The sequence below is a fragment of the Macrotis lagotis genome, chromosome 1 (genome assembly GCF_037893015.1).
Source record: "Macrotis lagotis isolate mMagLag1 chromosome 1, bilby.v1.9.chrom.fasta, whole genome shotgun sequence".
Classification (NCBI taxonomy): domain Eukaryota; kingdom Metazoa; phylum Chordata; class Mammalia; order Peramelemorphia; family Peramelidae; genus Macrotis; species Macrotis lagotis.
The window spans coordinates 486,714,631-486,729,838 of NC_133658.1; the positions used below are offsets into that span (position 1 = coordinate 486,714,631).

Here is a 15,208-nt window from a genome sequence, read left to right on the forward strand (position 1 = left end):
AAAAGTTAAAGAAAAAAGTAAAGAAAAAACCTTAAAAGTTAAGGCATTGGTTTTAATTATTGCCATTTGACAATTTCTTTGACCATTACTACAAAGAAGAGACCAAGGATCCAGGAATTGTTAAAGTCAATAAACACAATTTCTTTGCAAAGTAAAAAGATATGAGCAGCAAGGAAAATACCAACGGGTATAAAACGAAAGGGTTTTGGTATAAAACCAAAGAGTTTTTAAAAAAAAAAACAGAAAAATAGGGGCGGCTAGGTGGTGCAGTGGATAGAGCACCCGCCCTGGAGTCAGGAGTATCTGAGTGCAAATCCAGCCTCAGACATTTAATAATTACCTAGCTGTGTGGCCTTGGGCATTGCCTTGTGGAAAAAAATAACAACATAGATAGTGGTAGAAATAACAAAACTGTAATCAATGTTAGGTCCAATTTAAGTTATACCATGATTAAAATACTATGAGTTGGAACTGGAAAGAGGCAAATAAGTATATGAAAAATGGAACAAGATTAGTCATCATTCCTAGACTGGCCTATTTTCATCATCAATGACAATGGGAACCATCACTTTTGAATTGTAACACTTACAGTTTCAGATATGTCAGAAATCTAAGTAGAAAGAGCATTGAAATAAATTGTCAGGAAGAATAATAAGACCTAACTACAAATTGTATATACATATAAAGAAAATTATACTAGAGGTGATATAATTAAAGGTACTTGTGGACCAACCTTCAACATAACCCAAAGAGAAGCTTCTAATAGAATATATAAAATTATGAATGAAATATCTTTTCTGTTCTTCTTTGTACAAGGGAATGTTTATGTATTGATGTTTGTCAACTTCATAATGTAAAAAGAAAACTTTGAGAAGTTTAAAAAAATAAAGATTATATGGTATAATTATAACAAAAGAAGACCACGGAGATAGACTGGTAACATGAGTTACCAGTCTATCTGTTTGCTTTATCAGTCCTCTAAAATCTTTAAGAGAATGACCAATGAACACATGTATCAAGGTTTCCTTGGTGAAAATATCAAAAGGGAGTAGGCAGCCTTTCCCTGGTGACTCACTACAGGTTACACATTCATACAACTGATTCAAATATGTAGAGAATATAAAATCTGTTTCTGTTTCTATAATTTCTTGATTATAAAAGGTAAAAAAAAATCTTTGAGTCAGTAGAGAAAAATGTTTTCAAATATGAGACAAGGAGGCTCCCATGTTATGTTAAGTTCTTACAAGTTTCCTTGATATTGCCACAGAGATTTAGTCCAAATTATTAAGTCAAAGCATAGAACAGACATACTTGCTAAAGGTGTTCAGTGTCATAAAGGATATTTAAAATCCAAATCAGAGCAAAATTTACCTGGACTCAATGAATTTATTTCTTTAAAAAGGATTTTGATAAAAGCATTCTGAGGAGGGTTCCATATGTATGAACTTCCCCAGACTGCCATTCAGATGCCATAACACAGGAATGAGGTTAAGAACTGCTGCTACAAAAGACAAAGCTCGTGAGATGCTTATATTGGTAGTGATGTGCTATTTGTATTAAGTTCAGAACACTCCAGGGCCTCTTTCATAAGAATCCCAGTCACTCAATAATAATAATAAAAATAATAATAATGATAATAATGATAATGATAATAATAATAATCCACACAGGAAAACCCAAGGGGATGAAGAACCTGTCCAAATTATTGGCACTATCATTCATATAGTTTCTTCCTATTCAAAAAATCTTGGATTCTTCTGTCCAACTCATCTCTCATACCAAATTAAGTAATAATTTCTATACATCCCTTCATGGTATTTCTCATATCTAATTCTATTCTAATTTCTATTTCCATGTTTCCCCCCACATTCCTAGTAAAGATATTAAAATCCACTTGGACAGCTACAATAACTTGCTAATAAGTTTTCCCATCTCCTAATCCATTCTTCAAACTTTTGCCAAATTTATCTTTTTCTTCTACAAAGACCTGGTTTACTACTCTACTTATACTCTTTTTTTAGTTTTTTTTTTTTTTTTGCAAGGCAATGGAGTTAAGTGGCTTGCCCAAGGCCCAAGGTAATTATTAAGTGTCTGAGGCCGGATTTGAACTCAGGTACTCCTGACTCCAGGGCCGGTGCTCTATCCACTGTGCCACCTAGCCTCCCCCTCTACTTATACTCTTTAGGGTCTTCTCCCTCCCCCATCTTTAAAAAAGTTGATATTATTTTAAGACCCCTACATTGTGTCAGAGGCTATAAATTTTATCTCAGACCAAAGCCAATTTTCCATGCAACAGCCAAATGGAACTACTCACAGCTCCTCCCATTTAGTCTATACTTCTCTTTGCTTTTGTTGACCCCTAGGTCCTCCCTCACTCCTCCCACAATTCCACATTCCTATTTATGTTTTAAAGTTCAATTCATACTCCCACCAAGGAGTCTTCCTTGATTTGCTACCCAGTAAGAACCTTCCTCAAATTTCATCTAGCAGTTTGCTTAGCATATGTCTTTTGCACTTAATTGCACATTTGTATTATTTAGTTATCTGTGGACTTGTCAAAACCCCTTAGTGGAATATAAGCTCCATAAAGCAAGAGAACTTGTCTTACTTAAACTATTATTTTCTTTAGTCCTGAGGATTTCAATAAGTATGTTCTTATTAAATGCTGAATCAAAGTAAGTTTCATGATCATGCTTTTAATTGGTGCTATATACATTATTTACTAAAGGAAAAAATTCTTTAATTTCAAAAACTCCAGTAAATATAATTTTTCCTATCTTGTTCATTCTGTAATTTTTAAATTCTTTAAGATTAATTCACTATTATTGTGCTATAAGAAATGACAAGCGGACAGATTAAAAAAAGACAAAGAAAGATTTACATGAATTGATGCAAAGTTAAGTAGAACCAGAAGAATATTATACATTGTAACAGCAACACTGTGCAATGATCAACTATGATAGTTTTAGCTCTTCTCTGCCATTCAATGATCCAATTCATGATAGAAAATGCTATCCACATACAGAGAAAGAATTGATGGAAGTCTGAATGCAGATTAAGGCATGCTATCTTTTCTTTCTCTCTCTCTCTCTCTCTCTCTCTCTCTCTCTCTCTCTCTCTCTCTCTCTCTCTCTCTCTCTCTCTCTCTCTCTCTCCAGTCTTTTCCCTTTTGCTCTGTTTCTTCTTTCACACTATAACTAGTGGAAACATGTTTTACATGACTGAACCTCTCGAGCCTATATTAAACTCCTTATCATCTTAGAGAGAAGTAGAAAGTTGTAATTCAAGGTTTTATTTTTTAAAAGTGTTAAAAATTGTCTTTACAAGCCATTGGGAAAAAAATACTACTCAGAAGAAAAAATAAAATCAATTCCCTCAGTTAGTTAAGGGAATCCTTTCCTCCTCAAAATAAAAGCCACATGCAATTAATTGGGAAATATTATCCTGGCCATTTAAAGCCATTCAAAAATACTGGAGTTATTTTTACCTTAAGCAAATCTCTGCCAACTACAGGAAAACCAGTTATATTACCTTTTACTGATATTCAAAGTTATCAAATAAGGTTCTTAAAACCAAATCATCTTGTCTCATAAATCCCCAGTTTCTTGATCATAACATTCTGATCATAAAATGATAATTTGATTTTTCTCCTACTAATAGTCTCTTCTCACCTCTTTTTTGTAGCACATATAATAGATTTTGATTCAAAATCTTTCAATAAGGTAACACATTCTAATAATGAGAGATGGCCAGAAATGAAAATAATGATCTTGGGATTTAGGATAATGCTATGTCAGGATAATGCTATCCTGATTCCTAGACATCCTCAAGAAGGATTTCTGTTTTAAGTAGGGTTTGAACTGGATGAACTCTGAAGTTCTTTTCAACTCTGAGATTCTAGGATTTGAAAAAGATATCAGCTACTTTTGCATATTTTTGGTTTGATTATAGGATTAGGCTTCCTTATTTAGGAAGAACTAAACTGATCCAGAATGTAGACAGTCTCTTAAGTCTAGGTTACTTGTTTTTGAATCTCTCTCTCTCTGGAACCATCTAGGTCCAGTGGCCAGATATGGACCAGGATAAATGGAAATGGTCCTGGATGCTGTGGGAAACCTATTTTACCTAGTGTTTTAGTGAATAGATAGATTAGAAAACTTTATCATTGAGGAGCAGATAATTTAAAAGAATAAAATAACATTAAATTGTTAAGGTTTTTCAAAAGGCTAAAATCTTCTTTTCTAGCAGAAAAGAACAGAACAGAGGTTGTTCCTCTTTCTAGCATTCAGAGAAAGGTTAGGCAGAGATTTAAGTTAAATTTTTTTCCTTGAACTAGACTCAAAGTTGAGTAATGGACTATTCTAAGAAAAATGAGGGGTGGCTGCTAACTATCTTCCACAATGTACACTTTCTGATTACAGAAGGAATTACCTGGAGTAAAGGACCTCAGGCATAGGATTAAGAAAGTCTAGGAGACACTAACTAGTCAGATGACCTGCTGTGTCAAACTGGATTATGTTCAGAAAAATCTCCAGTCATTTTTTTAAATTTCTCTTTTTTTATTATAAAAACCATCTCTGTAAATCACTCTTAGTCTCTGACCTCTGAGGAGTCAGGTGACCTGGTCTAATATGCAAATGATAGTTTTGCAGTTAAAATCACAGATGGTTGAGTAATTTTCTCCTTTCTATTTCAGATAATGACTTTTAACAGATTCTACTTTAAATAGTTGAATGGCCCTAAACGGATGCCCCTGTGGATTGAATATATTTTTTACAAATTCAAAGATGCCATTCCTGACCAGTTTATCTTATCTATGCTAATTAGAAATACCCCAAAGAGGTCAAGGCAGCTCAACTCTTTCCACATTTAAGGACTCTGGTTAGCTATTCCTTTTGGAGCTTGTTAATGTTTATACAAAATGTCAAATACAAAATATTCTTTTTTTGGCCTTCAAAGCTCTTTATAACCCAGTCCTTTTTGCAGGATGTCTTCAATTCAGTGATACCCCTCCTTACTATTCTAAGAAAAAGACATCGCTCTTGGCCTGAGCATTTTCTCAGGCTATCTTCCCCTTGTACCTGGCATGCCCCCCTTCTTATCTCTGTCTCCTGACTTCCCTCAGTTCCTTTGTTGTTGTTGCCTCTTCCCCCAGTCTTGCCCAACTCTTTGTAAGGTCATTTGTGGTTTTCTTGCAAAGATACTGGAGTCATTTGCTATTTCCTTCTCCAGCTCATTTTACAGAGGAGAAAACTGGTATGAGCAGAGTTAAGTGACTTTACCAGGGTCATATAGTAGTAATGTGTCAGATTTGTAAGGGGCCAGATTTGAATTCAGGGAGATTTTACAAATCTGACGTGTACTAGTTATATGACCCTGGTAAAGTCACTTAACTCTGTTGACTCTAAGCTGAGCACTCTATCTGTTTGCACTTCCTAGTTGTCCTACATGTTCCCTTGAAGCCTAAACTAAAATGTAACTGGGGGAAATTACCAGACAAGTCATTGAAACTCAGAATTTCCAGTTTTAGAATGAAGAAATACCTTAAGGTTATTAAATGGTTAAGAAGGTGCCATCTTGCATTGATAGAGGTAACTTCTTTACCCGAGTTCCTTATAGCAATGAAATCATAAGTCCAAGCTGCTACCTCTATGTCTTATGAACCAGGCATTGCCCAGGATATGGGGTTACAAAACACAAAAATGAGGTAATAAGAGAACTACAATATAGATTGTAAAGCTCTAGAGATAGAAAGCAGCTTAGAAGTCATTTAATTCAAACCCCTCATTTTACAGATGAAGAAATAATTGATCCAGGCAAGTTAAGCAACTTAACTTTTCTCCCTATCCACCTTATATTTATTGTTGTTGTCGTGTTTCAAGTAGTGTCTGATGCTTCATCACTTTATTTGGGATTTTTTTCACAGAGATACTAGAGTGGTATGACATTTTCTTCTCCAACTAATTTTATAAATACTCACCTAGGGTCACATAGCTAGTAAGTGTCTGAGGCTAGATTTGAACTCAGGTACTCCTGATACAAGAGCTGATTATCTACTTTGACACCTAGATGCCCACTTTGTATCTAATAGCCTAATAGCTATTCCTTAGATACATATTCATGTACATGTATAAAAATATACTATACATAAGCTACTGTATTCAGGATATAGAATAAGATATTTTTTAGATGTGATCCATGAAGGAAATTATTTTGCCTAACTAAGCACATTTCAAGAGTTTTGTTTGTTCTTCCTCTACTCCAATATATGGGAAGGAAAAACAAAATAGATTTTTGTTCACTGGAAAAAAAATTTAATTTAAGGAACAAAATATGAAGGGTCTGTATTAGTTGACCTACTACCTCCAAGGATTCTTTCTATTTTAAAATGTATAAACCCATATTACCCTATGCTCTAAATCGACTGTGTCATTTAACAGCCAGTTCAAAAGAATTCTGGTTAAAATATTAACAAGAAATATCTCCTAAATGATTACAGCAGTCTGTCCTGGACTTTCTTTTTCAATATAAGGAAGTATCCTAAGTGATCATGGACATTTTTCTAATTATGAGTAAGTATAATCTCTCAAACAATAAATAAAAAGCAAGGAGTAAATCTTTCTACTGTTTCCCTTACCACTTTTCCTTTATATTTCTTGCTTTACAAATCTTTCTTTATTACAGAAATACTTCCATCAAGGAAAATACTAAAAACAAATTTCAATAACAAATCCTGTAGTAATACAGCCAAATTATTATATAATTTATCAATCATGATTTAGTCATGTTTGCCAGAGAAAGCAGTAGTCACATTTATGATGCTTTAAGAATGAAAATGCCTATAATCTATGAAATTCAAACCCTATTGAAATGAGTATCCATGTAGTATACATGAATACACATGTATTACTAAGCTTAGGCTTAATGTAATTAATGATCTTTCCCCCAGAAATGTAAAGCTTATCATGATGAAGATATCTAGGATATTCACCTTCTGTTAAATACTAAAGATAAGAACAGCTTTGTTACCAAATAGAAGGCTAATTTCAGTGAAGAAAAGGCTAATCAGTTTATAAGATACGTTATAGGGAAAGGAATTGTTTTTTATGGCAGGTTTATAACTTAGATATCTTGGAAAATCAAAAGCAATCATATTCACTGAAAATCTTTTAATAATAAGATAAAAATTTATTGACTGAGTTCTACTTAAATAAAAAGTGTGAAAAGGGAAAGAAAGGAAAGAGCAATAAAGGAAGAGGTGAGAGGCTCTTGCTAAGAAACAATGATTTCTTCTGAGGAATTTTGACTTTTTTTAGACAAGAACCTAACTTCTTAGGCAATAGAGGTGATAAATGGTTCTATTTTTCTTTCTCTCTTTTCCAGCCACTTAAAGACTAAGAAATGTTTTATTTGAAAGGTCATAAAAAAGATCTTTAAAAATGTTATCTGTTTTATACAGTGGCATAAAGAGATGTTTCCAAGAGCAACAGAAATTACCTAGAATTCTCTCTCCCTTCCCCCCATCAAATCACCAGTGTGAGCTGTAACCATTCACTTGAAGTGAATCTGAGATATGACTCTGGGCAACTGAATCCTTCCTCTTCACAAACAGAAGTGACCCTGTGACACAAGGCTCATCTGTTCCCCTTAAGAGGTAGGCAAACAAAGACCTTACCTGAGTTATCTTCACCAAGCCCTTCTGCAGCTTCACGCATCTTAATATCCATTATTCTTGTAGAGCTCATGTCCAGATCTCTAGAAATCAAAGAGAAATGAGTTTTAGTTAAGGGAACATCTTCAGTAAAAGATACAAGTCAATCAAGTTACTGCTTTTTGCTGGTAACCCTGCACACACCTACCCAGGCGTAGATTGAGATCACAGGGCAAAGTTCTACATTCGAAGAGAAATGTGCCTACGCCCCTAAGCTTGGCAATCACTTAAAAAAATTCATCTGATCACTGACCACAAACAATAGCAGTAGCCGAGGTGCAAAACAATCAGCCATACCACTAACTATACAAGTCAGATCTGGTTCCTCCCCCCCCCCCCCCCCCCCCCCCCCCCGCCCCAATGAAAGAATCCTTTGTACCTTCATGGAAGTCATATACACAGTTACTGGTTGACATTTATGAGGCAAACACACCCTAAAGTAGGTGGTGTGCCAACCCGCCAGCAGCTTATATCCTTCAATATACCCCCCACACATACACACATTCCTTATTGTGAACTGCTTTGAATGAAGTACTTCCTCTATAAAGGATAGATTCAAAAGAGAGGATACAAATTAGAGCTAGATCAATAATATTCATCTAGTAGTCTCTTGTAGCAAAAACTAAACTATTAAGGGGAGATGAGGAGATAAGAAATAATAGAATCTTTGCTTTAAAGAAGCTTGTAAATTAATCAATTCTGTGGACTAAGTTCACAAGAAACATTATTCCCATCTCATAAGGGAAAGACAGATGGGAATAAGATGATAGAGCTAGTAATAGAGGTTGGTCTGACATGTAGATCTTCTAAATAGTCTTCAAATAATAATTTCAAATTGTAAGTCCTGACTACCAGTTATCAGCCCTAGTAATCACCTTTTTCCCCTCTTCCTTCTTTTCCCTTCCTCTCTCCCTTATTCCCTCTTTCCCCTCCCTTCTTTTCTTTCTTCCTCTCATTCCTTCAAAAAAATAAAGTTTTACTAAAGTCTTTTTATCACAGTCATTTCCCTGTGTCTCTTAAGACTGCATTTAAAAGAATGGGTAGGAACTGGCAGGGAAAAGGATACAGAATGTAATATCTTGGTGACTGTTAAGTGAAAAACCTCTTAACTGCTTTCTTCCATTCATACATTCTAATGATTCCATTCATTCCAAAAGTAGAAAAACTTATGGTTATGATATAAAATCTTGTTTGCTTAGTCACAAAAGCTTTCCTTTTCCTCATCCAGACCCTTCCCAAGCCTACCAATTGAAATTAATGATCAGTCAGAAAGGATGATATAATATAAACACCTCAGAAAGTATCCCCAACCTTCTAAACAATAATTTCTTTCACAATGGCATGAGATGTATTTAAATGTGAGCAGATGTTAAAATATCTCTCCTTTGTACCTATATCCTATTTTTTAGGATAGCTTCAGCTCCATGGCACTTTGGCATTCCAGTACTATTCCTTGTACTAAACAAATTACTGATCTGGCATGTGAGTGACATGTAAGCATGTCTGTCCAGGGTTTCAAGAGAAATAGTAAGCAGAGTGGTGGACTTGGGAATCAAGAAGACCCGGGTTTAAGTCTTCCCTTGAATACTTAGAAGCTATGTGAAGTTGAGTAAGTGCCTTAATTCTCTCAGTCTTCATTTCTTTTTCTGTAAAATGGGGATTAAAATAGCTAATTCTAGTCATATATATATATTTTATATATATATATATATATATGCTAAAATTGGATGAGGTGGAATTGATCTCTCCCTCGAAATTAAATATAATTTTTTAAAAATATAATTACAAATACATATACTAAATAAATAAAAAGTAATTTGGTAATTTGGGAAGAGAAGACACTAGCAACTAGGGGCCTCAGGAAAGACTTTATGCAGGCAACTACACTGAATCTGAGTTTTGAAGAAATCCGGTATTCAAAAAGAAAGAGAATAAATGGGAGATTGAGTGCCATGTTCAAGGATCATCAAGTTTCAATAGCACTTGCCTCACAGGTTTGGTGTGAGGATCAAATGAGATAATTCATTTTTACTCGCCTTAAAATGTTTATATAAATGTTTGTTTATTGATTCTATTGTTATTATTCCAAATGCTTTTTAGGGTCCTGAACCTCTCAAACATTCTGGAACATAAAAGTGTGATGCTAAGTACCTACAGCTACAGTTATCTGAGTCCCTTGGGGGTGGCTGTATAGTAAGGCATTCTCAGGGACACACAAGCTCACAATTTATTCCAGTCTTCATCTTTCCATCACCCTGGATTTTATTTTATGATTTATTTTTCTTTTAAAAACTGTCCTCAAAATAAACTCCTATTTTATGGGTTCTTTCACAATACTTCACACTAAATCTCTCCCTTTAAGTGCTGATTCCTTCCTACTTATAGATCTATAACAAATTCACTTAAAAATATGCAAAATTGATTCTAGGTACTTTTTAATGGTATGGGTTATTTTAAAGGCCAAGATGATACTTATTCCTGCATATCTGAAAATTTCTGATTTGATTTTTTTGCATATAATATAACATACTGAAACCCTGCAAAATTCATTGATATTGAAAAGAAGAAATATGTTGCAGGGTAGGGCTAGAACAAGGGTCTACAACAGAAAAGACTCTTCTCAAGATGACCTCACACCCTACAGCACCTGTCCAATGAATTTTTCTGATAAGAGTGAACACATGACCTCACTTCCATAGATTTCTAAACCTTACATTCTAAAACTAACATCATATGTAAGTCATTACATCCTGCTTCCCTTTGTTTTTCTCAATTCCAGCACAATTAGCCACACCCCCAAAATTAGTTCCTGGACTTCCTGCCAAGATGGTTGTTTGAAGCACATGTGTGGATGGGGGGCGGGGATGGGAGGAAGAGGCACTCAGCTCTTACACATTACTCCAGTGAAATTCAATTCCTAATTATCCTTAGTAGAAAAGGGCTGGAAAAGTGAAATAAGGTGACAAAATGCAGATAGCAACCCAACATTCCCTGCCAAACAGCTTTAAAATAACTTCAAAATTTTAAGTGGCAGAGTCAATAAAAGGTTGGGGTAAGACAACTTGGGGAGTCAGAAGATGAGTTTAAATCACTGGGTTGGGAGCTCACCTGGAGCTCAGTATCATCACCTGCAAGAGTCCCTGATGACAGCTGCGAATAGGAACTCTCAATCCAGAGACATTAAGGGGGCTAGACACCTGGTCAGAAAGAAATGACAGTGGAACACTATTGTTCTATTAGAAACCAGGAGGGACAGGATTTCAGGGAAGCCTGGAGGGATTTGCATGAACTGATGCTGAGTGAGATGAGCAGAACCAGAAAAACACTGTACATCCAAACAGCAACATGGGAGTGATGTTCAACCTTGAAGGACTTGCTCATTCCATCAGTGCAACAATCGGTAACAATATTGGGCTGTCTGCAAAGGAGAGTGCCATCTGTGTCCAGATAAGGAGCTGTGGAATTTGAACAAAGTGCAAGGACTATTCCCTTTAATTTAGAAAAAAAGAACCAGATATTTTATTGTCTGATCTTGTTACCTCTTAGACTTCTATTCTCTTCTTTAAGGATATGATTTCTCTCTCATCACACCCAAATTGGATCAAGGTACAACATGGAAACAAAGTAAAGACTGACAGAGTGCTTTCCGTGGGGGGGGTGGGGGGGTGGGGGGAGGGAAGCAAGATTGGGGGGAAAATTGTAAAACTCAAATAATATCTTTAATAAAAATAAATTTAAAAAAAAGAAAGAAATGACAGGGGATTCTTTATCGGAACTGGGTGTAGCTGGCACTGTTGTTCTATTGCCCATAAACAGGGTGGAGAGGAGTCTTTATGATCAATCACAAGGGAGCAGAGGCTCTGGTCACAGTTCCAAGGAAGAGAGGAGTGCTAGTGTTTGTGGTTGCAAGAGAGAAGGGGACCCAGTCACAGTTCCAGGGCCAAGAGCAGTGTTAGTGCTTGCAGTTGCAGGGGAGCCCAAGCCTCTCCTGAGTAAAGACCAGAGGGCAGACAAGCAGAGCAGCAACTCTGACCTCTCCCTTGGAAGCATTAACCCCTTGAACTAGCTGTGGAAATAATAGCAAGAAAAAGTCTGAAGCTTGGGACATTATATACCCATCCCAGGTGAAAAAAAATACAACTTTACCAAAACATTTAAGGATCAAAATATTGGCAGGGAAAGTGAACAAATAGCAAAAACAAAATGAACTTGACCATAAAAACCTAATACAATGGCAGGGAAGACAAAGAAATAAACTCAGAAGACAACAATATGGAATCAGTTTATAAGCAAAGGCTCAAACAAAAGGAAAAAAAATGCTCATTGATACAAGCCAACAAGAATTCCTGGAATATTAAAGAGAGGAGTGGTAGAGGGAAAATTGAGAAAAGAAATGAGAGTGATGTAAAAAAATTATGAAATGAGAATTACCTGAGGGGGGGCACAACAAACGCTAAAGGAGAATAAACCTTAAAACAAAACAGAATTGGCTTAATGTTAAAAAAAAAAAACCCCAAAATTCACTGAAGGAAAGAATTCCTTACAAAGCATAAATGGCCAAATGGAAAAGGAGGACCAAAAGGTCACTGAAGAAAATAATTCCTCAAAAATTATTGGACAAGTGAAAGCTAAGGACTCCATGAGACATCAAGAAACAATATAACAAAGTCAAAAGAATGAAAAAAAATGTGAACTATCTTATTGGAAAAACTGAGCTAGAAAACAAACTGAGGAGAGATAATCCAACAATTTTAGGTCTACCTGAAAGCCATGATCAAAAAAAAAAAAACCCTAGACATCATATGTCAAGAAATCGTTAAGGGGAAATTGCCCTGATATATTAACTTGATAAAATAGAAAACTAGTGATCACTTCTTGAAGGAGATCTCAAAATGAAAATTCCTAAAAACATTATAGCCAAACTCTAGAGATCCTAGGTCAAGGAGGAAAATATTTAAATAACCAGAAATAAAAAATCTAATTATCATGGAGTTAAAGTCAGGATCACACCAGATTTAGCAACTTCCATATTAAAGTAGTGGAAGACTTGAAATATGATCTTTTAAAAGACAATGGAGTTAAGATTAAACCAACCATCAATGACCTATCTAGCAAATTGAGTACAATCCTGGGCCGGGGTGGGGGTGGGGGGGAGATATTTAATAAAATTAAGGACTGTCAAACATTCCTGATAAAAAATACCAGAGCGGAATAGAAAATTTGACATTCAAACACAATACTCTAGATACATTGAAAAAGTAAAAGATGAAAGATAAATCATTAGAAACTCAATAAAGTTAAACTATTTTCATCCTTATATGGGACTATGATACATGTAACTCCTGAAGACTTCATTACTGGAGTGGTTGGAAGGAGTCTATACAGCAGAGGTCAAGAATATAAGTAAATTATGCAGGGATGATCTCCATAAAAAAATGAAGGAATGAAAAAGAGGGATGCATTGGGATACAAATTTTTTCTCACATAAAAGAAATGCTCAAAAAAAAGAAGGTGGAGGGAAAAAATTGAGTAGTGGTATAGGCAAAGCTTGAAATTTATTCTCAATGGAATTGGTTCCAAAGGAAGAATATTCTCTCTCTCTCTCTCTCTCTCTCTCTCTCTCTCTCTCTCTCTCACCGAGTAGGGAAACAAGGAGGGGGTAGGACATACTGGTACAGAAGAAGATATAAGTGAGGATGGATTGAGAAAGGCAGTGATCAGAAGCAAAAAAATACTTGAGGAGGGACAGGATAAAAAGATAGAGAAGGAAAATACATAGTAATCATAACTGAATTTGAATAAAATGAATCCATTTATAAAACAGAAGCAAATAGCAGAATGGATTAGCAATTAGACTCCAACAATATGTTGTTTATGAGTCACACTTGAAACAGAAATAAAGTCTAAAATAGAGTTAAGACTATCATACTTCAGCTGAAGTAAAAAAAAAGCAGGCATAGTAATTATTATCTCAGACAATGTAAATGCAAAAACAGAACTAATTAAAATATATAATCTAGTTTATTGAGATAACTTAGGCAGCTATGTGGTACAGTGAATAGAGGTAGGCCTGGAGTCAGGAAGATTCAGTTTTCTGAGTTCAAATTTGGCCTTACTAATTGTGTGATCCTGGACAGTCACTTAACTCTATTTGTCTCAGTTTCTTCAGTAGGAAATGACAAACCACTCTAAGAAAATTCCAAATGGGATTACAAAGAGTCAGACATCACTGAACAACAACCAAAGACAATGAAGCAATATCTAAAACTTTTACAAGTTTCTCTGATAAAGGTCTCATTTCTCACATAGGGCAATGATTCAAATTTATAAAAATAAGAGTCATACCCCAATTTATAAATGGTCAAAGGAATTAAATGGGTAGTTTTAATTTTTATTAATTTATTTTTTTAGGTTTTTGCAAGGCAAACAGTATTAAGTGGCTTGCCCAAGGCCATACAGCTAGGAAATTATTAAGTGCCTGAGGCCGGATCTGAACTCCGGTACTCCTGACTCCAGGGCCAGTGCTCTATCCTCTGCACCACCTAGTTGCCCCTAATTTTTATTAATTTTTAATATTTATTTTATTTTGTTGCTTATATTTTGAATCCCAAGCTGTTTCTCCCTTGCTCCCTCTGAACCCCAAACTAGAGGTCAACATTTGATGCAGACATTATATACATACTTCCATATATCAGTTCTTTCTCTGTAGGTGGATAGTATAAGTTCTTTGTAGTTGATTTGAATATTTATGCAACTCAGAAAAGTTTGATGATTCAGTTACTCTTCTAATATTGCTATTGCTGATTACAATGTTCTCTCAGTTCTGTTCATTTTTTATTATTCCATACAAATTTTTCCATGTTTTCCTAAAATCAACCTGATTATCATTTGTTACAACACGTATTTTTCCATCACAATTATAAGCCAACACTTATTCAGCCATTCTCCAACTAATAGGTAACCCCTCAATTTCCAGTTCTTTGCCACCACAATAAGAACTGCTATAAATATTTTAGAATAACTAGGTTCTTTTCCCATTTCCTTAATCACCTTAGGAAACAGACCTAAGGGTGGTATTGCTGGATGAAAGGAAGTATAGTTTTTTAACTCTTTGGACATAATTTCAGATTGCTTTCCAAACTGAATGGATCAGTACACAGTTCCACCAATAGTGTATAGTGTCCTAATTTTTCCACATCCCCTCCAACATTTGTCATTTTCACTATCATTTTAGCTGATCTGATAAGTATGAGTTGGGAAATCAGAGATGTTTTAATTTACATTTCTCTAATCAAGTGTTTTAGAGCATATTTAATATAGTTATATATAGTTTTGACTTCTTCCAAAAACTAGAAGTTTAAATTAAACTGCAAATTAAAACATCTCTAAGATACCACCTCACATCTATCAGAAATGACAAATGCTGGGGGAAGGGAATGAGAAAAATAGGTTCACTACAAATTTGCTGACTCAACTATTCTGGAGAAAAACGGTTTC

At 35.1% G+C, this 15,208-nt stretch overlaps 1 protein-coding gene across 6 annotated transcripts in view; it reads right to left on the reverse strand.

Moving 5' to 3' along the window:
- CRACDL (CRACD like) overlaps positions 1-15,208 on the reverse strand; it is a 203,586-nt gene that overhangs the window by 33,441 nt on the left and 154,937 nt on the right. For 5 of the 6 annotated variants that reach the window (XM_074213753.1, XM_074213750.1, XM_074213749.1 and 2 more), the window contains one exon: positions 7,676-7,755. In XM_074213753.1, coding sequence (XP_074069854.1) covers positions 7,676-7,745 — 70 coding nt within the window. In that variant the 5' untranslated portion in view covers positions 7,746-7,755. Of the gene's footprint in view, positions 1-7,675; positions 7,756-7,859; positions 7,975-15,208 lie in introns of those variants that run through there. The other variant, XM_074213751.1, reaches the window with a different exon arrangement.